The 23830-nt window shown below is 31.0% G+C and overlaps 1 protein-coding gene across 2 annotated transcripts in view; it reads left to right on the forward strand.

Annotated features, from left to right (window-relative positions):
• Nucleotides 1-1694: 1694 nt before the first annotated feature.
• LOC129217529 (mitochondrial uncoupling protein 4-like) overlaps nt 1695-23830 on the forward strand; it is a 47949-nt gene continuing 25813 nt past the window's right edge. The window contains exons 1-7 of one of the 2 annotated variants that reach the window (XM_054851845.1): nt 1695-1856; nt 1934-2073; nt 6757-6888; nt 8273-8335; nt 11761-11845; nt 21781-21903; nt 23064-23176. In XM_054851845.1, coding sequence (XP_054707820.1) covers nt 1977-2073; nt 6757-6888; nt 8273-8335; nt 11761-11845; nt 21781-21903; nt 23064-23176 — 613 coding nt within the window. In that variant the 5' untranslated portion in view covers nt 1695-1856; nt 1934-1976. The remainder of the gene's footprint in view (nt 1857-1933; nt 2074-6756; nt 6889-8272; nt 8336-11760; nt 11846-21780; nt 21904-23063; nt 23177-23830) is intronic. The other variant, XM_054851844.1, reaches the window with a different exon arrangement.

The following is a 23830-nucleotide window of genomic DNA, read 5'->3' on the forward strand; positions in this document are numbered from 1 at the left end:
TCGCTTCGAGGTGTACATTCCAATGCTACAAACTAACTTTGTGCCAAATTTCATGAAAATCGGCCGAACGGTTTAGGCGCTATGCGCGTCACAGAGATCCAGACATCCTCCGGACAGAGAGACTTTCAGCTTTATTATTATGGTAAAGAAGTAGAAAGATAAAGCTTTTCCTGCTAAGTACTAACGGTGGTGATGTTGCAGAGGGAAGGATAATAGCATGGGTGTCGAGACAGAATCGTTACTTTGCAAATCGCAACAAGTGCAATTGCCTTAATTAATCATCATTAGTGATTCTTCATGAAAAAGTACCATTTGTTACTTGTTGGAAACCACTATGTATCAACTTATTTTTAATCACTTATTGACTTGAGAATATTCTCCAACATCTTTTTTCTGTAGGGCAGAAATGGGACAGCGATACATTCTTGCTGAATAAGGGGGGAAAAGCAGCTTTAGACTCTTACTGATGCATTTACTGGACCAGCTAGAAAAACTTTTTTACATTTTATTTCAGAATTAATTCAGTGCTGTCTCAGTCCTCTTAATCTTTTTTTTTTTTTTTTGCTATAGGGGCTTTTATTATCCTTAATGTCTAACGAAACAAGGCACAATGAACGAAATCGATAACGATTTTTAAATGTTAGATAATCAATAGAACGCTGCGGTTAGTAACCGGTTGACCAGTGAAGGCTTGCGTTTGACGAGCTCAACCGTGACAGCTAATGATTGCGTGCTTCAATCAACCAATAACCAGCTTAAAGTAGTAACCTATGCAGTAACCGGTAGATAATAGAACCATAGACTAATAATAAGAGTAGACCGAGCTTCCCCAGACTTGCTGATGAAAAAATTGGTTCATGGATACATCATGTGACTGGTGGAAGGCTCGGCGAAAACTTTGGCCGCATGGTTGCCAGCTGGCAGAATTATCTATAGTTTGGCACTCGGCATGTATTTTAAGACGTAATGTGTTTTTATTATAATTTTTTTCCCAAGTGCAGAGATGATTGAACTGTTTTTCTTTTAGTTATGCATTATTTTGACATTAGTAATTAGTTTTTGATCGCAGTTTTCAGTAACTAATTTCATTCGGAACTACTACATCAGCGTTGGCGTAAACGTAATGGCGTAAACGTTTTGCGTTAAAGCAAAAATGTACTAATCGGTGTCTTAAACTGAAATTGTAGGTAAAAATCTTACCGTTTGCTGATTCTTTTTGGGCGCTTGCATCTTTAATTGCTTAGAGAGTTATTAAAATTGAATAAAGAAAATGCACAATACTATCTAAACGAAAAACTCACTATATTAACAAAATATTTACAACTTAGAATAACAAATTTACAAATCAGACTCCATAAAAGATCATTCTTCCGTGTTTCATCAATTCTATTTATTTTATTTCTCGCTCGCGTGGATAGTCTGCTACGATCAACGCCCGCTGTTGCTAGGATATCCACCAGTCACATGGTTTGGTATATGAGCAGCAAAAGGGTTGCCATAGCTCAGTCTACTCTTATTATTAGTCTATGAATAGAACGCTGCGGTTATTACCGGTTACTCACCGGTATACCGGTTAGGTTTGTCGAATGCAACCCTAGTAAGCAAACGCACCCAAAGTTAAAAAAAAAAAGATTTTTTGAAATGGATAAGAGTTAACTGTATTTGTAACTGTGTAGAGAAGTTTTGTTTACATTTTCTAAAGTTGTTCCAGTTCATTATTCATTAGTTCCTGCAAAATAACCATGCCGCTTTATTACCCGTGCTGCTGAAGATGCTCATATTTTAGTTTTCTTAGAATATTCTTATTAGATGTAATGTTTAGTACAAAATTTCATTCTAGTCTATTAATTTACTACGTAAGTAGCGACGATTTAATGTTTTAAAAATGCTTTGCATGTATCAGGTTTATGTATTACTTCTGTTCAAATTTCAGCCTCGTAAGATTTCACCTCTTTGTTTAAAGGCATAGAACAGATATGGGCTTCGGCTACAGTAATAGAAATCATGAAAAATCTGAAAGTTTTATGTTCAAATATTTCCTTTCTTCTTGTGCCGCTTCTGTTGCCGAAACAGGTATGTTTCAGTTCGTATTTTTACTGTGTTTGTTTAAGTTCAAATGACCCGTTTATTGTTTGATTGAAATTTTCTAGATTCTATTAACGATTGACGAATATTAAATTAATTTTGTTAATACTAGATGCATAATTTGTGTCAAATCCATTCAATTCTAAGTATATTGAACAAAAGACTTCTAAACAGATTGTTTACTGAACTGTCCCCAAGTTTTTTTAGGGAACACTTTTGAAATTTTCTATTTTGCAATTCTTATGAGTTGTCTTGTCCCAAGATAATTTTTGACGTACATCATTTAAGAATCCTAAAATTTTGTATTCATACTGAATTATCACCATTACAAGCACAATGAGATCTCAGTAATATTTAATATTTTTACATTCCAGAGAGTCATAAATCAAATACTTTACATTGAATTGCGGAATGGAATGGTTGAACCAGCATCTTTTACCCACGTAACTTGAAATTCAATTGAGTTTTATTGCATTTTTGAAGTTTTGTTTCAGCAAGCTATCTTTTGACCTTCAAAATTTGAGTTGGGGTTTTTCACTCTGGTATTTTATTGAAACATAACCCATCCCAAATCAATTTGGTGCCAATAACATTACCCCTTTTGAATGAACTCCCCAATAAAAAATAAAAACTGCTAAGAATAGGCTTCAACTTACTGAAGCCAAAATTCAATGACTTTTGCATGTTTATCATAAAATATCATATCATCCCAAAGCCTCTATACCTAAAATTCTGGCTAGGGCCTGTTGGGGGTTATTTGGGTATAAAAATGCCCTACTTAAAACTTTCTAGCCCTGTGATAAATTTACTTTTCTTTTTCTTCTTCTTTTTTTCTTTTCCTCTTTTTCTTTTTTCCGTTTAGCCTTGTGGTTTTCTAGAATAGTTTTCTACAAATTTCTTGTTAATAGACCCATTTGCATATAAATGGCAAACATACGTTTCACTATATATCCAAATTATCCTGTGGATGGGGGAATTTGGGAAAAGTAATGGTTTCAGAACAGTGCATGTAACAATCTTACTCAATGTTTTCAAACTTAAGTTGAATTTAAGTATAATAAAAATAGTGCTATAGTATGAATACTAACTGTTATAGCTATTAAGATATATTTAAGATTGAAAATGCTGCAAAAATAGCACCAAATGACAAATTGTTTAAAGACAGAAAGTACTTTTTTGTTGCCTAACATTTAAGAGAGTTTAAAAAATCTTCCAACTTTTAGCATATATAATCTAGGAAAGTGAGAGCGCACATAAATGCCCGTTTTTGTAACCCTATAAAATGATTGTTTGTCCTTCTGATTAGTAAAATATAATTTATGCATAAATTACCCCATATTTTTAAATGGTTAATTACATGAAAAAACTAATTATGATAAATGTTTCAATTAAAATACAAATTAAAGTAAACATATGTATAATGTCTACATACCTCAATTTGCAAAACATAGAGTGGCAGGTTAATTAGCAGCACTATTTGAAAGCAGGTGGTTTGCCTTGCATTTCAATCCCTAGAAAGCTGGACGTATTTTTTATCAGTTTCAATTATAGTGTTGGCAAAAAAATTTCAGCATCTTACTAATAGGTAAGGATGATGTTTATAATTGAATTTTTGTAGGTGTATTTATTGACTAGTTTTCAAATTGCTTAATAAAATATACCTTTTTCCCAAATTAGCCCTGTATACTCAAATCCTCCCCCCCCCCCCCATAGGGAGAGTTGGGTTGGTATGTAAGTAATATTGCTACTTTTCTCCCTCCTGTAGAACTGCCAGTAATTCCATGCAGTATAGCAACTGTAGTTTTTTTTTTTTTTTTAACATTTCCTATTCATGTCTCTTTTTATGAGATATAACTAAGTGCAGATTCATATTTCTTCATTCAGGCAGGATTGGGTTTTTACCGATAAAAACCATGATAAAAACTTAGGAAAAAAATACTATTAGCTTTAGCCATTGCTTATTTCCTGGAATGCAGTTATTTATAATTTTTACTAAAGTCTCGACATATCTTATATTATAGTTTGCTATTATGTATTATTTTGTACAAATATGTTATTACGTATTAGCAAATAGCAATTGAACAATAGGACTAGTATGGCATGGACAGCTAGCCATAAGTTTCAGATGTAGGAAATTTTTTTCAAAATATTGGAGTTTTGTGCAGTTGAAAATTTCATTATACAAAACTTGTATTTTTCTGCAGACTGTTAAGAAGATACAAAGATTTAGATTGGTAAATTCATGTTTATTCTTTTGTTTTAAAAATTTAGCTCAGAAGAAAATAATTAATGACATTTGTTTTACTCTATAAATGATCTCAAAGATCTTGTTCCTTTAAAATTATTTATTTGATTACAAAAAAAATAATAAATATTTTTTAAGCATGAGGATTTTTTACAATAATGTATAATTAGGAGTTGATACATTAATTATTCATTGGCATTTTTTTTCATTTATTCTTCAATATATAGTATTTAAAAAATATCCATGCAAAAATTTTTAGCTCTAATTTTTCTGCATTTAAAAAGATTTGTTGACAGGCAAGAATCAGCTAAATTGATTTAAAACTCCTATTTCATCTTCACCAAGTTAAAAACTTCTGCCCTTTTTTGTTACCCCCCCCCCCCCACCCCCCGCAACAGTCTTTAGTTAGAACTCTGTTATAAATTAAGAAGAGGACAATGGAGAAAGTGGACTGAATGATTAATGCCATTAAAAATACATTTTAATTTTTAAAAAAAATAGGAACTGTTCATGCTTCCAACCTTAAACATGAAGTTTTAACCATAATTTACTTTAAGAAGCAAAAACATGTGCACAGAAATAGCAGAAACTGAAAAAAAAAACATGGATTTTTTTCTCTCCCAAGATGGTAAAAACCATGGAGGAAACAGGTTTTTCCAAAGGCAGTAAAAACCAGTAAATACCACAGACAGTGAAAACCATACCTACTCTGCATTCAGAGAAATTTTGAGGTTTATTCATGAAATGGAAAATGTCCATCAAAAATAAGTATGATAAGGGGCACCCTAATGGAAGGTCACTGCAACCTCCCAAAAAGCTTCCTTATTCAGTACAATTTTTCTCACAATTGGGCAAATTTGGAGAAGGTATTGAAACACAGTAAACTCAATGACTCAAAGTCTCAAGGGACCTGCTAAACCCTTTGCGTTGTTGGTAGTTCGAGTTATGGGAAGTTTCCATAGCCTTCTCAAGATTTTGGGACCCAATAAAAACTTCAAGATAAAGGAATATTCTAGTTATAGGGCTTCAAGAGTTATTGAGACTCGACGGTATTACATTCCCTTTAATGATACCTAATATCTCTTTGGGTTTGTTACAATTCGGCGCTGGCCGTTTTGGCGCCAGATGTTTGAATTTTGAATTTTATGAATTTCAGAAATATTAGTTTAAAAATGAAAAAAGATTTAAGGAAGAATTATGAGAATTTGGCACTCTAGAAGCTAGTTAAAATTTGTTTTAAACATTACACTGGGAGGAAAAAGGGGGCTTTTTACTTTTTAACAAACTAAAAAACTCAACTTAACTATTGCAAACCCATGTAAAGACATCAAGGTAAATTTAGGGTAATGTTTGATTTTTTTTATTGGGACTAAAATTATTTATTTTTAAAAGTTAGTTCTAAACACTTATAGTTTATTTTTCTGTAATCGATTTATAAGTTTATCGCAAATAACTTTTTTTCAAAGTGTTTTATTATTATTATTATTATTGCTTTTTTTGTGACTTAATAGTTAGTCAACAATTAAATGTTATTGAACAGTTGCAAGAAATAAAAAGAAACAAAATATTTTATTTTAGTCAAAAAATAAGGTTTAACATATTTTTTATACATTATATTAGTCTTTCTGAAACTTAAATTCAATATATAATAAGAATAATCTTTATGTAATAAATATTGTTTGTACCTTGTAGTCTTATAAAATCTTTCTTGTCTATGCTGTGTTCAAAGCACGCTACAAAACTTAAAACTTTATAGAGAGCAGGGTTACGGGTGATTTTCTCAACACGTTTAATTTTGCTAATGATAAGTATGAAAAATTCATCTTATTATTAGTTGAGTTTTCAATTTTTATATAAAGAGAAGACATTTAAGTAAGTACACAAATTAATGATCAGCAACAAAAAAAATTTTCACTTTAATTTAATGTGTTTTAAACTTAAATTGCATAGAAAAATGTCAATACTGCTTCCTAACTTATACATTTTTATACATTATTGTACATTTTTTGTCCATCCATGAAAAAATTTAACATCTTGAAGAACCTCCACCACCAAGCTAAATATATTTTTGAACATGTCTTTTTGAAATGGGTCGCTCCGAAATGGCCGCGCCGAATAGTCCCATTCCGTAACCCTTCTCATTAGAAGCCTTCTTAAATTATACCTAATGTCTATAATGCATTAGATATAGTTACACATTCATGCTTGTCTTTTATTACTTTGGAAAAAATTGAAATATCATTCAATAAATTAAGGATTTCTCCCACCTTTGGCTTGGAGCACCTCTGTCTTTGAGGTCAGGATCTTCTATTAGATTTTGCTCACACTAATTTTATATATGTAGATATTCTTATACTTTTGTTGAAACTAATGATAATATTCATGCTTGTTCATATTATTTCTAATATGCTTTGTTGCTTATCAAGCTACATACCCTCTGGATATCACCAAGACACGTTTACAGATTCAAGGGGAGACCACAATAGGCAAAAGTGATGGGGTTCACTCAAGAAATAACATAAAATCCAGAGGAATGCTTCATACTGCTGTTGGAATTGGTAAGTTTCTGAACTGAGCTACCTGTTGAGATTTTAACTTGATGGAACAGTTATTTTGATGATAGCACTTATCAGCTTTTATGCATTAGTAAGATAGTCCACAATCTTGCTAAAATGCATAATGGATGATAATGCAATACTCCACATTTTTCAATGGTTTCTCTACAATAACAGAAACTTGTCTAAGAAATTAGTTTTGTTTCACATGTCTCACAAAAATTCATTCAACAAGCATCTTCAAGCAATTCCACAAATGACCCCAAAAAATTGACAACTTGATGTCTCAGAATTTTTGCTGACACATATACTCCTCTTTTTCTGGTTCCTTTTAGTGTTATAATATTTTGAATTATAATTTAAACCTTGAAAGTAATTTTCATTTTAATTCTTATTATTCCTTTGCGCTATAGAGTTCGAACATTTTCCTTCCATTTAGTTGAAATGTTTTTTTTTTTTTTACTGAAATCATCAGGAACTAAGCTTAAATCCTGATAGTAGATTAAATAAGAAAATGTTATGATTTACTAAGAAGGTGATGAAAACATTCAAGTTAGAGAAAAAAATATGGTGCTTTTAAAGTGCTTTATTTCCATTTCGGAGTGCGAACCCTGAATGAGGTTTTCAAAATGGCTGTACTAATAATAATACTTAATTTTTAACCCTGTTGTTTAAAAAATTATTCCAATTAAAAGTTTGTCCCCAATATCAGATTTTGTTTCTATGATAATTAAAATAAATTATTAAATGTTTCTGAATGCATATCACCTTTTCCAACAATTAATTAAATAAAACCAATTATCAGGTTTAACTACATTGGTCCTCCATTGTATCCCATGTAAAAGTGCAATGTAAAAAAATCCTTAAAAAAAGAAAAAAAAATGTATGCATCATAAAATAACTAATGAGTATTACGTGAAATACACCGCCAGCTCAGTCATTTCCAGCCGAGGACTGCAGTTTCGTGCTTATTAGCACTCATCAGCCCGGCATAGGAAAGTGACTGAGCTGGAGATGGAAAACCTCTTAAGGAAGCCAAGAGTGCCAAACAAACTGGTAGCTAATATAGAATTAGCGCAAACCAGCCGAGTGACCGAAACAATGGTTCGGTTCAACTCGAATTTTGAAGGCAAGGCAGGTATATTCACAGTAAGTTACCGCCCATTAGCCAGGGCTAAGGCAGAAATACGTGAAATACACCGCCAGCTCAGTCATTTCCAGCCGAGGACTGCAGTTTTGTGCTTATTAGCACTCATCAGCCCGGCATAGGAAAGTGACTGAGCTGGAGATGGAAAACCTCTTAAGGAAGCCAAGAGTGCCAAAACTCTTGGCTTCCTTAAGTATTGTTTCCTTCCTTGAGTATTGTTTCTTTCTTTTTTTAATCTAGTTAAAGATGAAGGAGTTTTCAAACTTTGGCAAGGTATAACACCAGCTATCTACAGACATTTTGGTAAGAGTACCTTTTGATACTACCTTGGTAGTACTTATGATTTCTATAAAAATTGAAAGATTTAATGTGAAAAGAATGTTATAAAATGTTTTGAAAATACAGCAATTAATATTCCAAAGTTCATTTATAAACTTCTTAATTAAAAAAAAACATAGTCATACTTCATTGAGTAATTATAGCAGCCTTAGGTGCACCAATATTGTTCATACTTTCTTTTATAGTTATCTTTAACAGATTTTCAAAATAACATTGCCCGAGAAGCCTTTTTGCATTACTATATTTTTTTTAACTACAGTAGAGAAGGTGGTTTTGTTTTACATTTTACAAAAAAATGGCAAGCAGCATTTTTGTAATGTTTTGAAAACTATGGGAAAACAAATTTAGACATGATTTATTCCCAGCAAATTTACTATACTAAAAAAAAAGTGCTGTAGTGATGGTTAATTATTCAATATTTTTACATACATTTCCTCCATTAAGGAAATGATGTTTAATTTTGGCTAGTGAAAGCTTGTATTCTAATTTCAGATATTGTTATTTTCATCCATCAAAACTTAACACATATGTTCATATCATACTTTATTAGCAACAATTAACAAAATAAACAAGAATAATAATTTGATGGTCAAAAGAGGCCTAACTAAGTTACAAATTAGCTAAGGATTTTCAGAAAATCTATTCTCCAAAAAGTTAAACTGGGACCCTTAGAGAATCCGTTGAAGGAATAAATACAGCTGATTTATAAATCATTGCATACTCTATTTGATTTTCAAATGATAAAAATTTTAAAATATATTGTTGAATATTACATACAGTTGTTTGCAATAGGAATGTATTCATCAATTCTATTTGATTTTTACTCTCCCCTTAAAAATTTGATTTTAAGTAATTCTCCAACCATTGAACTCTCCAATCATTGAATTATTTGCAACATTTTCATTTATTTTGGCATTTGTGTTTGAATGCCTGGTAGCAGATTTTTTTTTCAGTAGTCTGCAAAGCCGATTAAAAAACTCAAAATTAGTTTCAGTCTAGACCAGCATTAGATCAGTCATAAAAAATTAATTCTTAAGAGTAAAATGCCAAGTTAAAAAAATTACAAGTAAAACAAAGGCTAAAAAGCTTTAAAATAAAATAGAAAATTGTGATATAGGTAACTAGCTGGAAGAGAAAGTGCTTTTGACCTCTTAGCCACTGAGGACTCCTGCATAGATTTAGGGACTTCTTTGATTTATTCTTTTTTTTTTAATTCTATTTCACTTCAAAGTACTTTTTGTTTTAAATTTGAGACATTTGTACAAAATAGCGAAAAAAAAATCTTTTCGATTCAGAAATACTCTGCAGACCCCTCAAAAATCTGCAATGGGCATTGTAGTGTAGTGCTGTTTCTATTACCGGGTTTGAATGTTTCTAATTTTATTGAAAATTTTGCTGTCTAGTAGGAAATTTATCCTTTAAGATTTTCCAATTGGAATGAAAGATGGAAAATAGCTTTTCCATCCTGCTGTAGGGTATCATCAAGGATTGCTTTTCGTTTTGAAAGCCTGGCTAGAATATTCAGTAATGAATTTCCTACATAGTCTGATTGGAATAAAAGAGGGGTTATTCAAAAAAAAATATGAATGCATGTGTTTGCCAACAGTAGCTTAGCACTTTTGACGGTTTCCCTTGAGGCACACATCCTAGTAGAGTTGATCACCATTTAAAGACTTTCAGGTTGTTTCAGAACATTATTTGTCATGAAAGGGAGAAATAATTTCTGGATCAAATGGAACTCAGCACCGTGTTTTTGAAGCAAAATCTTTTGCAATATGAGTGATTCTCCAGAAGATGTAACTTTTGAATGCAAATATTTTTCAATTTTAAAACCTTTTGTTTTCTTTCTTTTTTCTTTTTTTTTTTTTTCATTCTTATATGAAAGTGTTACCTACTAGAAGATGCTATAAGCAATGGCCCAGCTAAGTTCCTATTATTTTACTCATAAATAAAAAATAATAATGCCTTGTTCACAGAAACAAAAAAAAAATTTATAGTTTAAAAAATCGAGGCCAATTTAATATCAAAGTAGTAATATGGTTAATTATGCAAACAATGAGCTGTTTTAATGATTAGTGGGAACCCAGTATTAAGCTCTCCTAATATGGCTAAATTAGTAGCTATTCTTTTAGTTCAAATGTGTGTTAAAAAATAGTATTTAGTAAATTTGAGAATATACTAGCAATTTATAATTTTCGTCGAATGCCTAAGATTGATGTATTTCCCCTCATCAGTTATTTTCACCTCGGGAAATATTGAGATTGATAAGGTCTGTCACGGAGGTGAGGAATTTTCCATTAATATAGGCCTAATGGATACATTTTTCAGGGAAATATTTTTTTCTTTGTTGCTACAATCTGTACATGTTAAGCATATAAAAATATGTTCACTTCTTTTTTTTTGCATTAATTTACGTCACTGAAATTCCAGTTCACAGGTGTGAAAGTTTAGAATAACCACACTTAAGTTTTTCAAACAAAATTTATCTCCTTGCTTTTCAACAAAAATCTCACAACTTCTTTATGGCTGAAAATAAACAAGGGGACTCCCTTGTATCATGGAAAATAAAATTTGATGTCATTACTGCCACGCGTTGATGAGGAATGGCATTTTGTGTTTAGGTAACGGAGGTGAGAATTTATTGTGTGGCAACTAAAACAAATTAAAACACAATATTAAAAAATTAAATAAACTTAAACAATTAGTTTTTGAGACACTTGTCAAAGGAATAATAAATAAATCAGTATATACTTTTAATTAAACAAGTTATTAAGCAACATAAACAGTCCCACAAAGTGTGTGACATGCCATGGAAGTGAAAATACACATGTTTTGAACCAAAAATATACTAAAATAAAAATCATCATTAAGAAATTGTTAGCAGGTTTAAATAGATATATTTTTGATAAAATTAAAAAGCATTGTCAAATGAATTGTGCCTTAAAGTTTTTTCTGTAAAAGGCATGTGACAGAAAAGTTACACTTTTTGAAGAATGACCCATATGTGTTGTCACAAACACAAAGAAAATGTTAATTGTATATATGAATATGTGCACTGCCATGCAATGTACACTAACTGGAAAAGCAAAATCTTGATTGCTTTTGGTCCTTGTTTTCTTGAATTTTCTAATCAGTTCCAAAAAGGGCTGCCATTTAGTAAGGTAATATTTGAATTTGAAAACTAATACTAAACACAGAATTGTAAAAAAGAAAGAGATACAGTTTTTATGATTACTATTCTTATTATTTTTTTCAAAAAAAGGATTTTTTTTTTTTCATCATTAACATTTAAACTTTTACTGTAAAATGTGTTTAATGTACATAACATTTAGAAGTATATTTTTATACATAACTATACACTCAATTTTAAATTGAATGATCTTTTCCAGTGTACAGTGGCTGTCGAATGACTTTCTATGAAATATTCAGAGAAAAAGTACTGCAAAGAAAACCACATGAATCCCCATCTATTTGGTATTTTTCCTTTCATTGATGGTGATAAAATGTTTTACTTTTCTTGCATTTTTATTAGCATTTTTTATGTTTTAAATTTTTGGTTATATGTTGCTTTGCATATAATGGCAGGTCTGTATGTCTGTATGTTGGCAGGTCTGTAATACAGACCTGCCAACCCTTCGGCATTTTATCTATTTATTTTTTGATGAAGTTATGAAAATAAATATAAATAGTACTGTTCACTTAATTTTTATTAGTTAAAGAACCAAAGTATTTTTATTGTTACAGAACAGTGTTACTTAAAATCTGCCATTTTATCTATTTTGCATTTATTTTGTTGATCTTCTGCATGTTTCAAAACGGGTTTGCAAGCCAGTAATATGTGCAGTTTATAGCAGGGTTGGTAAAACCTGGGTTTTTAATTTTTTTTTTAAACTCAATATTATTTGGGCTTTTTTCAGAAAAGGTGCATTTTTCAATCTGTTTAAGAGCAAAGGTGGGCATTTGTAGCATAAGAAAACACAAGTACATGGACAAAGCTTAGAAATTGTCTTGGGGTGGAGAAAGCTAAGAAACTAGTTAAAATTCAGCATTTAATTTAAAAAAAAAGTATGTAAGATTATGAAACTCATATGGTGTAGTCTCAGATTTTGTATCTTCCATAATTAGCAACAGTTTGGGCCAAGTTACTTCTTAAGTAATGAAATCTAGCGTTTCTACACATTTTATTTTATTGTATTTCATTTTGTCAGGGATGCCCATACCCCAGAGGAGCAATGGTGCAACCCCTCCCAACACCACAAAGACCCCCTCCCCCTTTGGTGAGCAATACTACAGCAGAACCTCAATTGTCTAAATACCGTTTTACTAAATTCCAGTTTAATCAGGACATATTTTTGAATTTTATGTTAAACCTGTATGTAATTTTATGAAAACCTGTTTTTCTATTTTTTGTACAGAGTAAGAAATATTGAACATTTTTGTAAGACAATGAAAAATGCTGCTCATCCTATTCTGTTTTCTGTCCCACTGTTAGTAGATACTATTAATTTCTTTAAGAAATCCCTTTATAATTCACATGGAAGCTTTTTGGATAGTGTAGTTTTCACTTTAACAATCTACAACCTTGAAAAAATCAAACATGACATAACTTAGTCAAGGTATTCCAAATTATTTTTCACTTGGTTATGGTAAAAAATAAGATGCATTTATTAAAATCTTTGAAATATTCTTTTTCTATTCCGTTAAGATTTTAAAAACTAAGAACATTGGCGTACTTTAACTTGACTAATAATAAAATATAATGCATTTATAAAGGCTATTAAAGTTCAAAATACATTTTAGTTTTTTTATGTTAATTGTCTGTAGTGAAGAACAAATAACTAACAAGTTATTGTAAAAGTATTTAAATTATTTTATTTTAAAGACTTTTTTTAAAATTAAAAAATTCAAAAGAAGGCTGGTACTGCTTTTTTTATTGCACAAACTACTTTTCATGTAAGAGGACTTCATACCTTTAGATTTTTTTTTTAATACTTAAAGGTTTTTACTTATTTTATGTTTTTATTTTTGAAGATTATAATTAAAAAACATTATTTTTGCATGAAAAATAAGTTTTTAAAACATTTTAAAATTTGATTCTTTTATATATATATATATATATATATATATATATATATATATATATATATATATATATAATTAAAGATTTAAAAATTCCTTCTCTTTTTTTATATACAGTAGCCTGCACCTTTAGTGAAGTCGAAGTTTTCAAATAAAAATTTTGTTGTAGCCATAATTTTGTTATAAAAAGTTAAATAATACTCAGTAAAATTGAAGAAGAACTGAAGCCATTTCATCATAGCCATAAATTCACTATAAACGGTTGTGATTGTATCCATATTTTGTTACCAAAGTTTTTTTACACACACAATAGTATGCTTAACAACTTTAATAAATTTGTTTTAAAAGAAAAAATTCCGAACATCAATCCTGTTATTGGTTTTTGCGGAAACAAGACGCAATTATGCAGAAAAGCCCAAATTTGTCGGATCTTGATTTTTGAGAGTCTTTCCACATTTTGAGGAAGCTTTCTAATTTACTTAATGATCTTAAAGCCATTCGTAGTTTTCTGCAGTTTGGCATCCATTCATATAATTGGTAGACTTTTTTTGCCCACTTCTCTGAAGGGTGTTTTGTGTTGTAGGTGTTTATTGTTGTGCCATTCTTAATTACTTTTTATCTGTCTTGACCTTTCCATTTTTTGTTTTATTTTGTATATGTTATCTTTTGTTGTTTTTCCATCATTTTTCTGTTTTCCTGCATTGTGTTTATTCTTTACACTAAATGTGACAAATGATTTGTTGCAAGTTTTTTCTAACATGAAATTTATTGCTAATTTATTAATTAGCGGTTTCATTTTGACAGAAAAATGTATTTTACAGGATTTTTCGAGAAATTTATTTTTAATGGTTTTTTCTGGAAGAGAATCATGCAATAAAATTTGGCTTCAAGTTCCATTTTGTCTTGTTTGTTTTTGTTAGTTGCTATTTTGCTATTTAAGCTGTCTGATGTTCATTTTCCTTGCTTTTACAAGATGTCTTTACATCTAAAAGTTCACAACTTCGAATTGAAAAAAGGGATTCATGGAAACCCTGAAACATGTGTATTCAGATATCTGTTTATTTTTGCTAAACTAAGTTGGATATTTCCTGTTAAAAGTCCAAGGGACCTGAGTAATCATTAGTTGTTAGAAAATTTCGTTATGTCAATATTAAATTGTGCTTGTACGATTATAGTTGGGTATTACCAAAGTCTTTGCTAAAACAATATTTTTGCTGTAATGGACTTCATGAAATGGAATTTGTCTACAGTCGACTCTGCTACAACATGATTCGATTTACGGGAAATGGTTATAATGCAATTTTTTTTACCAGTAAATAATTTTGGGCCTAACGCAAATTCCTTGTCCACAACACAAAAACTTTCAGAATTGAATCGCGGTGCGAAAGTATTGGCTACTAAAAATATTTTTTCCGCGAATAGACTTTCTTCCCTTTAAAATCACTTCCAGCAGAAATTCTCACACAGTAAGATAAATAAATACCTTTGTGCTGAACAGTAAAGTAAGAAAAAAAAGCGTTAAAAAAAGCACAAATTGCCAATTACAGCAGACACGTGTTTCGGCGTTACAGAGAACGCCTTTTTCAATGCAAAAAGTAATGAACTTATGGATGAAAAGACATCCGACAAAAGCCAAGAGCAGATAATCATGCAGCTTAAAAGATAAAAATAGTGGATTAGTCTACTGTTTATCGCAAACCTTTGCTGTTTCTTTACCTCCTCATAGACTATCGTCTCATCCTCCAAATCAAAAATATTCTGCTTTCAATTCTTTTGTTTATCGCCCAATTAATATTTGTTCTTCATCGGAACTTCTTAAATTGGAACTTAATAATCTTAAAGCTGTGGCAATTGATGGAGACTATCCGCCAACTTTGATTGATTCCATTTATAAAAAACTTTCAAATAAATCCCAAACTGATGTTCTTAACTGAACCTTCATCAGAAAGAATTTGGTTGTTTTGCCATTCTTCCTATCTGTAAGCTATCTGGTTGCTAAGATTCTAAAACGTTTCCAATTCCATGTGGTATTCTCTCCTATTAATAAACTTTCATTCTCTTCTCTTAAAGATCCTATTCACCCTCTTAAATGTTGTGGAATTTATAGAATTAATTGTAGTTGTAAACTTGCCTATATTGGACAGACTCGGCATGCTTTAAAAATTTGTTTGAAAGAGCATCAAAATTATGTGAAAAAACAACAATTAAATAAGTCTAGTATTGCTCAACATTGTTGGGATTCGAATCACTCTTTTGATTTTAACTCTTATCAGATTATCCAAAAATGCCCCAATTCATCAGATCTTGACTTTTGGGAATCTTTTCATATTTTGAGGAACAGTTCTAACTTAGTTAATGATCTTAAAGCAGTTCCATATTTTTCCAACATTTGGCTCCCATATTTTTAATATTGTCCTTTCCCCATTCATTTTTATCTATCCTCCGTTGTTTATTTTTACCTTTTTTGTCTTGGTTGACATCTGCTCTCCCCTTTTTCTTCTATTTATCTTTATTTTTTCCTTTTTCCAAATATTTTTGTTTCTGCTTATTTTATTTCATGGTGTTTTTTTCTTCCATTCAGCTTTTCCTCTCTTGCGGTTCACGGTTACTGACATTTTCTTTTTGTTAAAGCTTTGGCTTAATCTTTGTCCAATTGAATTCTTTCTTTCTGGGTTTACTGTACCTAAGAGCTCTTGGCCTTTGCTAGCATTCCTATTGGTTCCTGATCGGTTTATAATTTTCTCATTGGTGTTTGCTTATCTGCTATTTTTATCTTTTAAGCTGCATGCTTATCTGCTCTTGACTTTTGTCGGATGTCTTTTCATCCATAAGCTCATTACTTTTTGCATTGAAAAAGGCGTTCCATGTAATGCCGAAACACGTGTCTGCTGTAATTGGCAATTTGTGCTTTTTTTAACTTTGTTTTTTCTTACTTTGCAATCCCACACCGTAGTCTGAACATAGCTTTGTTTGTTTATACAACTAACTACTCCTCATTTACCATATTTATTTTCATTCTAAATGCGAAAGTTGATGAAATGTAATGACACCTAAGAGCACAGTTCCATCTATAGTTTGTGAAGACAGAAAGAAAAAGAAAAAGTTTCTGACAATTAAAGAAAAGCTAAAGGTTCTTGATGTGCTTGAACAAGTAGGAAGTGGGTCAAAGCATGACAATTAGGTGTTAGCGAATCTTCCATACATACAATTAAAAATTAAGAAAAAGAAATCCGTAAAAGTTCACCGAGTAGTGTCTAAGCAAAATGCAAAAATTATGAAAATGGAAGCTCCTACTTATTGAGAATTAAAGAAGTCAAGAAGATGGGGTATTGCCATAGATGGAAACGTTATAAAAGAACTAGCAAAGCAACTGTATTTAAAAATGTATTAGAATAGAATAATGATCTGATCACACAGCATAAATCATCAACATCTTCATGTTTTAAAGTTACAAGTATCATTACTAGATCTACTGCACAGTATCATTATAGTACATCATTTCATTATTACAACATACAGTACGTACCGTGCTGGTTTATTTTATGTCTCTCTTTCCCGTTGATCACTGATTTCATGCATTGTAACAGTATTTTATGTTGATTAAAACAGTTTTTTTAAAAAATACAAATAAGAATTCAGTTCTTTATTTAAGAAATGATTATGTGTATTTAAGGAATGGTTTAAAACAGTTTGAGAAGGCCATGTCGAAGAAAATAAGGTATGATTACAAAAAATTTTACACATACCTTTTTTCACAACGCGAAACTTCGACTTACGCGAGGTGTCTTGGAACGCAGCCCTCGCGTAAGTCGGAATTTGACTAAATATTAATATTGTGAGAAGTAAGCAGATCGATATCATACCGAAAAGCATTGACTTACATAAAAATACTTTTAATTAGTTATTGCACCACCAAATTAAGTTTATGTGCACCAATATGGTGTTGTGAATACAATCCAACCCCGCTGTAGTGAACCCGGGATATAATGATCCCATGGATGTAGCAAACCTTTAGATTTGTCAAAACTGAAGACCTATGTTTTTAATGTAATTTCAAACGCTTTTAATAAACCCTAAATGCTGTAGAATCGGCTATAGCGATTGAAAAATGTCTAAACATTTTCAGCTTTTCATAGCACTTGTCCCAGTTACATTCCTCACCAATTTTTTCACAGGCAAACACAATCTCCTGCAATAGTTACCCCCTTTTCACTGAAATGCTCCAGTCCAAACCACACCATTCACCAGGGACGGATACAGAAAAATCTTTTGGAGGAGGCCCGGGAAATTGAATCCCCCCCTCCCCATACACTGTTTTATAACCAGACTTAATTTTTATTTATTTTTTTTTTTTAAGATCCCTTCAGCCCAATGAATCCACTTAAAATACATAAATATTATGCACTAATATGCTTTGAATGTGAACGTAAAATATCTTCAATGTTTCAAGCCAATTAAATACTAAACCCAACAAAACGTCACTGAGATGCTGACGCTATACAATAAGCAATTTTAACTAGAAACAGTGTCATAATGATTATAACACAAGGCTAAGGTCCTTCAAAAAAAAAAAAAACCATACCTCATTTGAGTTTTTATAAATTAATTTCTTTTTCTTACAAAATAGTATATGATAAGCAGGGCCGCGCCAAGCCTGATCGGCGCCGTCGTGAAAATGTCTTTTGAGCGCCTTTATGCTCTTGCGTTCGGGGAAAATATAGTTAACAACTGGAAAGAGGTTTTGTAAACAAATATATAATGGTAAAAAATACGTTTGGCATTTAACTTATTTAAAAAATAATGTGTGAATATTTAATTTTGGAATATGGTGTACGTTTTTACTTCATATCTCGAAATTATTTCGAGTTCAGCAGCTCCTCTGATATGCTAATAATGCATTTTGGAAAAATAAAAATGTTTGAAATATCAAAGTTAACGCCACTGTGAGTATTAATCTAATCTCTAAGTGGTAAATGTATAATAAAACAGTTATGCCTGTCAAAACATGACAATAGGAGCAGTGGCGTAACTGGAAAATAGTTTTAGGGGGGGGGGACACATTGAAAAAAAATTCTCTTTTAAAAATTTTGAAATTGTAGTTTTAATAACGCAATTTTAGACGGTCTTTGGTGGAGTTATGGATAAAAATGGTACAAGGGACTCCGCGGAAATTTGTAGAAGTTGAAGCCTTAAAACGCGATTATAAGCCGTATTTATTGACGTTAGAATAAAAGATGGAACTCTGGAATTCTACCTGTTTTTTTTTTTTTTTTTTTTTTTTTTGTAAAAAAGATAGAAATAAAATCCTTCTCTCCCCTCCAATTTTTTGAAATTGAATTTCCAAAAACGCAATTGTAGACAACTTTGAAAATTTTTACGGGAAGGAGATTTTGGAGCTCCTCCTGGAAAATTTTTCAAAATCAAATCCCTAAAAACTTAAGCAATATTCTATGATATTAAAAGAAGAAGCTCAGAGGCTATTTCACTTAAATTTTACGTAAGTCATGTTTTAAAAACCTAAATTTTAATGATATTAAAGGAAGGAGGTTCGGAGGCCCTAGCCCGAATGTTTTCTGAAATTGAAGTCTTAAAAACATATTTGTGATTGTAAGATCATATTTGGTAACAGTAGCGCTGGCAATCTTTCGAAATTGAAGCTCCAAAAATGCAATTTTAGATGATTTTCGAAAGCAGTTTCAAGCGATGTTGTTTGGTTCGAGGACTTTCCCTGGAAATTTTGTGAAATTGAAAATCCGAAAACGAAATTTGAGATGCTCTGTAATGCTTTTGGCGGCGCGGCGGGAGAGGGAGAGAATCGGAAGAGTAGCATTTTGAAGACAATTTTACTTTCAAACGAACTAGAAAAAGGAAAAATAATAAGGAAAAAAGAAAAGAAATAGGGCAGAGGGCAAAGTAGCTGAACTATTAGCTATAACTACTGAAAATTTTTAATTCAAAGATTTCTTTTTGAAAAAACTTAAGTTTTCCCCCAACATCATTACTTTTTTCTCATCAAAATCACTTTGTTTTCCTAAGACGCGTTTTTTTTTTTTTTTTTTCATTTCAATAATAAAAAATATTTTTGAAAAACATTCAACTCAGCATTCTTGAGGTGCATAAATTATAATACAACATATTCACTGCAAAAACCAAGATGGGGAATAGCAAATTTTAGCGCTTCGTATGCTCACCCTTGTGAAATTATAAACATACCGAAATAGCATTCACGGCTCCACATATGAAGAAAAATGCTCATGTATGCATAAATTTCATCATGTGTTTTTAGCGTAAAAGATTGCGCTTTTAAATAGCATGTTTGGACACAACAAGGCAATATTTTTCCTTCTGGAGAGGCAGCGAGGAGGATTGCTTGTTTTAATGAGCAGTATAATTTTACCGTCACTATTAGATATAATGAAAAGTTCAATTTTTATTATTTTTTGTTATAGTTTAATTCATAGTTTTTTTACTCATTTGGAGCATTTTTGATTGGTAGAGCTTGTCGCCTTTTTGACTCTGGCGCCGTCGTGCGCCGCACGACCTTGCACATAGGGACGGCGCGGCCTTTGATGATAAGAAAATCATAGCTTCACAACATTTGTTTTATTGAAGAATTCAAAAACTATTTCTGAATGAGTTTCAAAGCAGTTGCTGATTTATTCTTAAAGCCATGATACAGTTGAGATAACATATTGATACCACATGCCGTTTCCATTAATATCATGGTTTTACCAAGAAACTACCATATGATTTCTTTCATTTTGCATTTTTTATAAGATGAGAAAGAAATTCATTTTTTGCAAATAGTTTCCTGGATCGAAATGGCTCTTAAATGCATGCCTATACATTTCTTAAAAAATGTATATTGTTCATTCTAACAAAGGAGAATTAATGGATGAATTGTGATATTTCTTTCCCTTGAATTCGACACTATCGAGTTAAATATATCCTGCCACTCTGGCCTCTGACTTCAATACTACTTCTTTAGCGAACAAAAGTTTTTTCTTTTTTTTTTTTCAAAAAAAAAATGTTTTTTTTTTAAATTAACTATAAAAAAATTAATAAATGGGAATGTTTCCTTCTGTTAAAATTAGTACTTTTTGTCACTGAAATTGATAGAAAAAAAAATAACATGGACTCATAAAATACTTTAATTTTCCCAACAGTAATTTTTTAATTAATTTTTTAAAATGTCCGATTCTTCAACAAGGCGTGGTCTTTATGACGTCACAAATGATGCACTTTTGAGCATCTTTCTACCATATTTCCATGTTGTGATAATCAAGAAGCGAATTACAATTGCGCTCTACGCTTGCTATCAACCATATCGTTGCCAATACACGTGAGTAAAGATGCAAATTAAATATTTTGGACCGTGAATGGCAACACTGAATGGCATTTCATCATTTGTGATGTCATCCGCAGAAGGGTTAAACGATGAAAGAGCACCAGTTTAAGTAATTTTTTAAAAATATTAAACTTAAAGAAATTATTTAAAAAATGGTCAGATTCTATGTTTTTAAGCATGTTTTTTCAGAAAAAAATACTTTTAAAATTTTGGAAACGACCCCATTGCTGTAGAGAAGTTAATTAATTAATAATAAATAAGATAGTTTAATTAGTTCATCCTTTTGGGTGGGCAAGGGCCCCCTGCCCCTCCTCCTACCCCCTAAATCCACTACTGCTATTCATCAATTTTTCCTGTGGTAATATTGTATTGCGGACTTCACACTAACCATAGCTAAATTAGGCAAGCGAAAAAAATTCTATAGAGGATTAAAGGGAATTTCGAGAGCAGCGAAAGTTTGTTCTTAATTTGTAAGAAATTTTCCTTTCTAAATTTACAGCAGTCACTATCTGGCAGAATTGTAATTCTACTGCAACTCTGTGTTTTCAGCAAATTTTCTACAATACAAACTAGATAAAAAAAAAGTTGCAGATTTGTTTGCAATAGTTGTCAGAAAATTCGAAGAAGCATATATAGAAGCTTGCAACCAAAAAAAAATATTATGGATACTTAAAAAGATACATTTCAATAGTTGCTAAATTACTGAATACGATAGTAAATACTAATAATTTACTTAACATTATCCTATCACTAATAGAAATTTTGTGTAATAAAGACATTCATTGTAGAAGTATCTTAGCATGAACTTTTTGTTTTAAAAATCAGATGTAACAAACCCTAGGTTATAGCGATTTCCTAAGCCAGTCCGCTGATGGTTAGTTATGGCTGGGTTTGACTGTATAGTGAAAATTATTATTTCTGATTTTCAGGAGCAATTTTATGTTTTGTAGCTCAAATTTTTCATAAACTTACATTTTAATAGGAAGTCAGTTCTTTGTGGAAGTGCTTCCGGAGGCCTCGGCCAATTTTTAGCTAGTCCGGCCGACTTAGTCAAAGTTCAGATGCAGATGGAAGGAAAGCGAAGGTTGGAAGGCCACCCACCAAGGTATGAATTCTCTAAGTTAATGTTACCTCTACATTTAAATGAAGTCTCTTGTTGGTTCGTTTGCAATGTCTATTATGATGTGACAGAAACAAAGAGCATGAAGCACTTACAGCCATGAAATTGTGCACAAAATTAGAACATGAGGATTTGTGGTATAAACACTTTTTAAATTTTTCATTTCAATTGTAAACACACAATTAAACTACATTCACTAATGAAGTGATACAGTCAAACCTCGTTAATTCAAACACACATAAAACAAACTACTTCTAAGACAATTTGCGATCCTTGTCCTATTGTATTTACACAGAACTTTTCATTGTTTTTCGGATAAGATAAACTACAGTTAATTAATTTAAAAGGTCCTTTTGAGTTCATTTTAACAAGGTTCCACTGCATTACTCAATACTACCATACAGTAATGTAAGTGATAAAAAGCATTTGCAATAGTGTAAAAACCAAAGTTAATAAGATGACTGAAGTTTACAAATTTAAGTCAAAACAAAACTGCATCAATAAAATTTTTTTAAGGTTTTCAACTCTATCTCTGACAATGACAAAATCAAGAGGTATCAGCAAATAAAAACAAAAGCAATATAAAGAAAACACAAACGTTCAAGAAAAATACAAGATAAACACATTTTTTATACTTTACATAAGTTTTCTTTCAAATTTTAAAGTTTTATTTATTTATTCATTTCAAATATCACACTATAACCACTTTTATGCTTCTTTTTCATTAAAATGATAATTCGGGATACTTTAGTGTTTAAATCAATTTGCAATGTTTTTAAACAAATACTTGTAACTCATACTTTCTGGGTTCTTCATTAAGAAAAAAAAAGTTTGTATGCTCCTGGAGACTGAATGAAAATTTAGAAAGAATACAATTTGTCATATTTTTTTAATGTTTGTTTTAAAATGTTATTTTCTCTTTCTTTCCCTTTTATGGCTAAAAATTTATCAGTAATTAGAATTCCATTGTTGCTTATTAATTAAATGTTGGTATTTTATTCTATAATTTTTGCATTTAAAACCAAACTTTTTACACCAATTCCATTCAAAAACTTTATCATCCATTTTCTACATTTTATGTGTGTACAGATTGATTGATAACTAAGACTTTTCACATTTTTGCTTCAATTCAAATCTTTTTCCAGAGTGCAAAGCGCATGGCATGCTTTTCGAAAGATTTTAGCTGAGGGTGGAATTGGAGGTCTTTGGAAGGGTTGGGTACCTAATGTACAGAGAGCTGCTTTGGTTAATATGGGAGGTATGTTATTATTTCAAGAATATATGTATATTATCAGAGTGGCATATTAGTAACATATTAGAGTGCACTTGAGTACCTCAATACCCACAAAGTCTACCTCCTTGCACCCCCTCCCCTCCCTCATTACAGAGATTACCTGTAAAAAAACTGCTCATAAGCAGAAAAAGTCCCTAATAGAAGCTTAAGTTTTATCCATAGCCATGTCATTTTCAAGCATGGTTGCACTTTAATTAAATGTTTGACATTTGAGTCGTAGACCTGTTTTTTAGTCTTTTAGGGAACCAGGAAGTTCTCAGCAACGAAAAGAGTCAAATTTTTTGTTGCAAACATGAGGTGTTTATTCGTTTTAAAATCAAGTGTGACTTTAAAATATTGTGTATAGAAAGAATGTAATCTTCTCATCATAAACCAGTAAAAAAATTTTTTTTCCTTAAAGAATATAATTTTAAATAGTAAATAGAAAATATATAGTTGCACGATAGTTTGAAAATTTATGACTACAATTAGGTAAGCTTAGCAAATACAATTCTGAATTAAGTCACTCTAAACTTCAATACTATACAGGCAAAAGGTCACAATTTACAGTGAGCCTATTATTTTTCAGTTACCTTCAAATTAAAAACCACAAAAAATGTTAAAATATAGTTTTTCATA

The sequence above is a fragment of the Uloborus diversus genome, chromosome 2, assembly GCF_026930045.1.
Source record: "Uloborus diversus isolate 005 chromosome 2, Udiv.v.3.1, whole genome shotgun sequence".
Classification (NCBI taxonomy): Eukaryota; Metazoa; Arthropoda; class Arachnida; order Araneae; family Uloboridae; genus Uloborus; species Uloborus diversus.